The sequence below is a fragment of the Psammomys obesus genome, unplaced genomic scaffold (assembly GCF_907164565.1).
Source record: "Psammomys obesus unplaced genomic scaffold, mPsaObe1.curated_primary_1811, whole genome shotgun sequence".
In the NCBI taxonomy this organism is placed as follows: domain Eukaryota; kingdom Metazoa; phylum Chordata; class Mammalia; order Rodentia; family Muridae; genus Psammomys; species Psammomys obesus.
Genome location: NW_026590062.1, coordinates 7,016,955 through 7,024,807, shown reverse-complemented (window position 1 = coordinate 7,024,807; position 7,853 = coordinate 7,016,955). Strand labels below are relative to the sequence as shown.

At 46.8% G+C, this 7,853-nt stretch overlaps 1 protein-coding gene across 1 annotated transcript in view; it reads right to left on the bottom strand.

The window, feature by feature from the left end:
- Positions 1-2,501: 2,501 nt before the first annotated feature.
- Positions 2,502-7,853, bottom strand: part of Nos1 (nitric oxide synthase 1) — an 86,229-nt gene continuing 80,877 nt past the window's right edge. The window contains exon 19 of the mRNA XM_055605954.1: positions 2,502-2,712. Coding sequence (XP_055461929.1) covers positions 2,502-2,712 — 211 coding nt within the window. The remainder of the gene's footprint in view (positions 2,713-7,853) is intronic.

Sequence of the window (7,853 nt, the reverse complement as noted above, 5' to 3'; positions counted from 1 at the left end):
ACGATTTAGTCCTGGCTGGTTTTGAACTCTGTATTGGGGCATGACCTTGAATTTCTGCTCCTCCTGCCTCTACCTCCCAAGGGCTTGTATTTCCAGACATGCGTCACCAAGATATAGTTCCCAAGGTGGAACTCAAAGCTTTGTGCATTCTACCAAACTAGCTCCCTAGTCCTAAAATGAAGATGTCAAACATGGCTATTTATTCTCTTATGCCAAACACTCCCTGCAAGTGATTTGGCCTTCCCCAAGACTAACCCCTTCTCCAGTGGGTTCTGGGACAAGCATACTATTTGCTTTTCAGGGACTCCTATTTCTAGCCCTATGATGGTGTGGGGAATATAGTAACCCCTGGATCTATGACCTGCTTTTAGACATATCAAAGGGTGGTAGGGAGCTCTCCTGTATGTGACTGGGACCTTTCTTCTCTGCCTCCCAACTGTGGAGTAAGACATTAGAGGTGTTTATAATGTCCATTTTCAATTGTCTTCTGCTCAGCAATCCTTCGTATTTGGGGACATATATGCTCTCATTGGCAATATAATAATTACTGTATGCATTCCCACTTTGCAGGTAAGAAAACCAAGGCTAATAAACATGAGTCACAGGGAACAAAAACCTGGATTTGAACTTCTAAAGCAAGTGTTGTCACCAGGTGTGAGAGGGTATTTTCAGTGCTTGCCTCTGCTTTATTTGTTTTTCTTTTTTTTCTTGTTTGTTTTTTTGAGACAAGGTTTCTCTGTATAGCCTTGGACTTGCTTTGTATTCATTTTCTTAATGCATGCATGTATGTGTCTGCATGCCTGTGAGGGCCAAAGGAGAACCTTGGGTTGCATCTTATGTAATGCCTTTATTTACATTTTAATTTATTTTGTGTGCTCAGGTGTAGGTGGTGCGTAAATATGGAGATCAGAGGCCAACTTACAGGAGTCTTTTTTCTCCTTCCATCCCATGGGTCCCAGGGAAAGAACTCAAGTCATCAGGCTTGACTTCATGAACCCTTATCTGCTGGGCGATCTCCATCCTCCAAGAAAAACAAGCAGACAAAACCAAGTTCAGTTTACTGTCAGATCCTGTGCTGTGGGAATATAGATATCATAGTCAGAATCCTTGAATCTCAGGAACGTGAATTCTGAATAGGGTTAGAAGGACCAGCTGGTACAGGTACATGTCTTTAATCCCAATACTCACGAGGCAGAGACAGGCCGATCTCTGTGATTCCAAGGTCAGCTTGGTCTACTGAGTGAGTTCCAGGACATCAAGGGATACTCGGAGAAACCCTGTCTTGAAAAACCAAAACCAAACCAAACCACCAGCTGGTATACAAAAGTCACAATAAAGAATTCCCCTCAACCCAGATATTTTTGGTCAGAACCTGCTGAAATGTCTTAGCGGATCCTGCTAAGCCATCGATGGCTTTCTATTGGCCTTAGGAATAAATCTGAAAACCCCAACATTGTTACAAAGGGACAATGTCACCTGTCTGTGGCTGACACCATTCTCTCCTCCTCCAGCCCAAGCAGATCCCCGATAGCTGTTGCCTCCCAACTGGTTGGCATCTTCCTAGGTGCATCCCACGCAACCCTCCCCTTCTCTGCTCGCAGACCCTCTTCCTCCAGGGCTCTGCCTGGCTTCTGATTGCTGCCTTCCTCTCTTTCCAGTCCCATGATCTCTTGCTTTATTTATAACCGTTTGCTCGGCATGTGTCTTTCCTTTCTGGTCTGAAATCCCCTCAGGGCCAGAAGAGTCTCTTCCGGGTTCCTTCTTCCTTGGCAAAGACCTTGAATGTGGCAGATTCTTCATAATTACTATCTGTGGACTGTGTGAGAGTTAGCTTTTGCTGCCAAACTAATGACAACCTAGAATTACCTGTGAGGAGAGTCTCTGTAAAGGATTGTCTATATTAGGTTGGCCTGTGGCACTTCTTGGAGGGAGGAGGGTTTGAGTTAAGTTAACTGGTGTGAGATGACCCAGTCCACTATGGGCGGCACCATCTGTAGGCAAGGGAGGCCTGAATATGCAAGAGCGGAAACATCTACCTGAGTACAAGCATGTACGCATTCATTGCTCTCTGCTCTTGACAGCGGGTGTGATGTAAACAACTGTCTCAGATTCTTACTTCTGTGTGGTAGACTGTAACCTGGAACTGTGAGCTAAGTAAACCCGTTCTCCCCTACGTATTTCTCCCCTACAGTTATTTTACCAAAGCTACAGAAATGGAACTAGTATACAGGTCTAACCAGTTGTTAGGCTAGAAAAACTAACCTAGCCTTTGTGAGGCTCAGTTTTTTCCAAATTGGGAGAATACCTACCTTCCTCCTGGGGCAGCTAAGGGTGTTAAGTGAGTAGTTTCACATGGGTGCAGTACTGTTCAGCCTAGAATAGTTGTGGCTGAAGGTGCCTGCATCTGAGGTAGAACTGAGAACCTCACTGCAGGGGCCACACTGGTGGAAGGGAAGCCAGCTGCATAATCACAGCGTGCTTAGAGCTGGGAGTACTCGTCCTCAATCTGGCCTCTCAAAGCCCCATCTCCAGTGACCACATCTCTTGTCCTCGGGTGCTGCCCGGTCACCCCTGAACCGCTCCCCCAGCTTCGGCTCTGATCCCAAGCTATAGTTCATGTTCTTCATCACCATCATCACCATCGTCATCAGCGTCATTGTCATTTTTGGTACCCAGACCCAGAGAAACTGTTTCCAGCCATCCTTCCTGCAGCTGGGGAGTTGATCAGTGATCTTGTCAGGAGTGAAGGTTCCCTCCTGTGCAGCCTGTCACCTGATCATAGATGACCAAAGATAACCAAAGACGATCCTTGCGGCAACAGGGGGAAATGTATCTGACAGCCAAGATGCTCTTTATAAACGAAGAAATTGAGCAAACATCAGACAGAGTAAGCCACCCAGCACAGAGAACATGATGAGGAGATGACAAAGAGAGGCAAACGTATAGACAGCCAGCTCATTCATCCCCTCCACAGAGCCCGGGTTCCCCTGCCCAGTCCCCAAGGCCCACCGTAACACGTCCTTGGGTGAGACACAGTCTTTCCTCCTCCATCCTAAATTGGCCCAGCCATCTGGGAACCCACCAAGCTGGCCAATTGCCCTGCACCTCAATGAAAAATGAAACTTTACAAATCTTTATCGCACAGGTGGTTACAGTTAGGAACAAAGAGCCCAGCTCAACTCCCCCTGGTGATGGGGAGGCAGGGACACGGGTCTTCCTTGATATTTACATTTTCAGAGAGATGTTTCCCAGGCCTTAAAAAAAGAACAAAACATTCCTGGTTAATGATGCTGGCCAGAAACTCGTTCAGGCCTTGAAGAAAAAGCTGACAGAGTGCTTCAAAACCACAAGTAAAACATGAATTCTTCTGCTGCTACTAGTGCCAGGGTGAACCCTGAGGGTGGCATGGTCCATGAAAATCAGACACAAGAAAGCAAATTCCACATGAACCCCTTACAGGAAATTTTAGCAAAGACAATGTAGGTTCAAGGTTATTAAGGTCAAGAGAAAGGAGGAAAATGGGGGTTACTTTTTTTTGGAAAAATTAAAATTACGTGTGTGTGTGTGTGTGTGTGTGTGTGTGTGTTGCCTGTCTGCATGTATGACTGTGTACCACATGTGTGCCTGGTACTCCTGGAACTGGCATTACAGTAGTTGTGAGCCTCATGGTGGGTGAGGGAAATTGAACCTAGGAGCTCTGGAAGAGCAGCCAGTGCTTTTAACTGCTGAGCCACCTCTCCTGACCTTTCTCTTTGGGTTACTTCTTAATGAATGCTGACTTTCTGACTGGGGCAACGAAAAATCTGGGCCATGGATGGATGTTTTTAATGCTACTGGACTGTAGTGACAGTGCTTAAGAGGCACACTGTCTAATTTGCTTACTTTCCCAATGTTAAAATAAAAACAAAGCCCACCTATAGACTTTACCTACCAAAGGAGCAGAGAATATATGTACAGACACATTTCTCAAGGAAATGATTTAAGAAGTGAAGCTATAATAGGGCACTAGTTCAGTGTATAAGAGGGTCTGGGTTTCATCCCAACACTGGAAAAAAATGAGAAATGATGTATCTGTCTATGTCTGTCTGTCTATCTCTCTCTCTCTCTCTCTCTCTCTCTCTCACACACACACACACACACACACACACACACACACACACACACTTGTATGTGCCAGGTGTGGTGGCACACACCTTTAATCCCAGCACTAGGGAGGCAGAGACAGGAAGATCTATGTGAGTTTGAGGCCAGCTTGGTGTACGTATAGCAGAGTCAGGACTACATAGAAAGACCCTGCCTCAATCAACCAATCAATCAACCAATCAACCAACCAATCAATCAATCAGCATCAGTCAATCAACCAACCAATCACTAAATGCCACATACTTGTGCTCTAGCTAAACTGCCCAGATCCATGACTGTTTCTTGAGCTTCAACCACCCCGGTGGGAGAGGGATGTTCTAAATAAGGACATTTGTGGTCTTCCACCCACTATTAGACCTTTAAAACAAGGGGCCACAATTGAGTGACCCCCCTCTTCCAGGAAAAGGCAAAAACTGAAGTCCTGAATCCAGCCGTAGAAGGAACCGAACCCCTTCCAGAAAGGGCTTGCACATGGTTCTGACAGTTTAGTAGAGCCTTGTGGGGACCGGCTGGATCTCATATTAACCCCGACTGCTCAGATGTAAGTACCTCTTGCCTATACGTGGACAGTTCCGTGGACAGGAGCCCATGGTTCCAGCTGCAGGGGAGATCCGTCACCCTCTGCACTCATGCACACATACCCCAACACGGACAGGCACTTAGAGACTAAATTTTAAAAGAAGGTAATCAATCATGTCAGTTTGCCAACATTGCCTTGGGGGTCATTGGCCTATTTCCTTCCCTCTTCCCAATGCGGCCACACCGAATAAGCCTCTTCTCTTATGCTTTCTGAGAGCCTCTCTTTTCAACTAGTGTGTTATGTGCATGAACCTAGCTTGCTGGGATTGCTGAGACCCCAGCCACGCTTTGACCTGAAAAGCTGTGATAAAGATCCCATCTCCCACTTCTTGGTTAAAGGTACCTGTACAAGCCACAAATCTCAGGCCCCATCCTTCCTGCCCCATCCCACTGGCTCCTCAGAGGCCCCTTGTTGCTAATAAAGGGAGCACATGTCACTAGACTGCCTGTGGGAGTGTTTCTGGTCATCTTCAGCTGTGGGTGTGTACATGGGAGTGTTTCCGGTTATCTTCTTCTGTGGGCGTCAGGCCCATCTCACACATAGACTCCACAGTTCAGGTGGAGGGAGACTTAGGACTCACCCCAATGCCACCTCAACACCTTCAACAGTGCCACCTGTTCTCAGGATAAGCGCAGTCAGCCCTTGGTGGGCTCTGCGCTGTGGATTCACCCAACCAGCAAAAGGACCGGGGCTCAAAAACATTCTAACAAGCCAGATGCAGTGGCTCATCCCTGTAATCCCCAAAACTCATGCGGGCTGAGGCAGCAGGGCTGAGAGTTTGAGGTCAGCCTTGCTACATAGCTAGAACTTGTTTAAAAACTATCAACAGATGGGCTTGGGTGGAGTGGTTGCTAGCGTGTATGACCAGCGGTTCTCAGCCCGTGGGTGGCGACCATATTTCCAATGGTTTTAGGGACCCCAACCATGAGTTTATTTTCGTTGCTACTTCATAGTTGTAATGTTGCTATGAAGCGAGGGGTGGGTGCCTCAATTTCTACAACCACTGAAAATAGGTGTTTCCCGATATTGCGCCCTAACAGGTTGTGAGTCACTGCCTTAGGTTGTAACCCCAACATTAAATAAACTGCTGTAAGGATGCCTGCCTGTAATCTTAGCACTTGGGAGGTGGAGGCAGGAGAATCAGGAGTTCAAGTTCACCTTGACTACACAGTGAGTTTGAGGCTAGACTAAGCTACTCGAGACCCTGTCTGAAAAACAAAACAGGGCTGGTTTTGTTTCTTTGTTTTTTCAAGACAGGGTTTCTCTGTGTAGATCTGGCTGTCCTGGAACAAATTGTGTAGGGTAAGCTGTCCTCGAACTCAGAAATCTGCCTGTCTCTGCCTCCCCAGCGCTGGGATTTTAAAACTGCATCTGTATTGCATATGTGTAGACAGACTTGTTGTCCCCTGAGCATACAGAAAAACAACTGCTTATCCAGCGTTTGGTCTGTCCTGTGTATTACAGATCACCTACAGGTCACTTAGATACAAGGAGGCTGCATGTAGGTTATAGACAAATGCAATGCCACTTGATAGAAGGGGTCTGAGCCTGACCAGACCAGGCCTGTTTGGCCACCAGCATCAGACAGCCACTGAAGTAAAGCGTTTTGCAAGGAACAGTGTATTTGTAAAGTGGAGGAGCATCCAGATGTGGGCCCCACGCCTTCCAAGAACCAGATGTTGCTTTTTTTTTTTTTTATGAGATAAAGAAGTAGGGAGGAGATGGCCCCGTGGTTAAAAGAGCCTACAGCTCTGTCAGAGGATCTGAGTTCAATTCCCAGCACTCATGTTAGACTGCTCTCAGCTGCCCATCACCCCAGCTCCAGGGGATCCAATGCCCACCCTCTCCTGGTCTTCAGGGCACCAGTACACATGTGGTATACCCACACAGACACAGATACACAGAAGTTAATTTTTTTTTAAGGAAAAGAAGTTGAAGTGACTGGGCACAGGCTCTTATGGGTCTGGTCAGTGGTAATTATTGCTCATGCTTCTCCATGTGTGTCATAGAAATGTCATAGGAATGTGTGATCCGAGGGTGGTTATTTTGGCCTCTTGATATCAGAAGGCCACTTTGTCACTGACTTGAATGGGTCCAGGTGAAGAATTGATGACTTATGTTAGGCAGTTTAAAATGTCTTCTATTTCTAGCTCTGGGGGATCTGGCGCCCTCCTCTGGCCTCCTCAATCACCTGCACTCACATGCTCATACTCACCCACCCCAACACTTCCACACCCTGCCGCACTTAAATCTTAAAAATTTTGGACAGTACTATACTTGTGTAGGAGGCACTGTGATCATATTCACCGCCAACTACGCTCTGTCATACCCTCTCACTTTTTCTGACCCCTTCTTACCAAGCAGTCCCTACCCTGCCCTACACCACCCTACTGCCATGCCCTCTTCTTCTTTCCTTTTCTCCTCTAGGTCCCATGCAGGCAGTCACAGCTGCTGTGTGTCCATGATTGCAATGGCCCTGTCACATCCTTAAGACAGTATCCCATGGTGCTCCTCCCCATGCTCAGTTCCCAGCTGGATCCGAGGCCTGTTCCGTGGGTGGGAATACATTTTTGACACCACAGAACTAGTCTAAAACTGCCTGTCTATATCTGGGGAGGCCCTAGGTGGGGGAAATCTACCAATGTTTTGTCAAAAGGACATGTGGTTAAACTGCCTTCTAAATATTTATGTTTATATCATAAACTAAGCCTTTTTTTTTTTTTTTTTTTGGCAGCGTGTGACAGTCAGTCAAAGCGGGGACTTGTAACATGGTCAAAATGCTGACCAAAATGCTGACAGTAATTTCTGAGTGCTTGGTCCCAAACAAGGGTTGGCGGTTTTGAAAGCAGTAGTCTTCCTTTCTCTGAAAATTCACCTAAACGACTATTATCTGAGGTGTTACTGTGAGAAGACCCAGTTGTGGAGACTAACGATACAGAGCTCAGCGGTGTGACCTCTAAACCCAGAGACTTTTAAAGCTAACTAAAAGCAAATGACTTCATAGCACACAGAGCTGGGGGGGGGTATCCGGTGTTTCCTGTCTCATGAGAAACTATAGATTTGGGGTATCTCAGGGAGCTCCCGGCCATGCCCTCCTCCATACTGAGAGACAACTACATTCCTCCCCCCC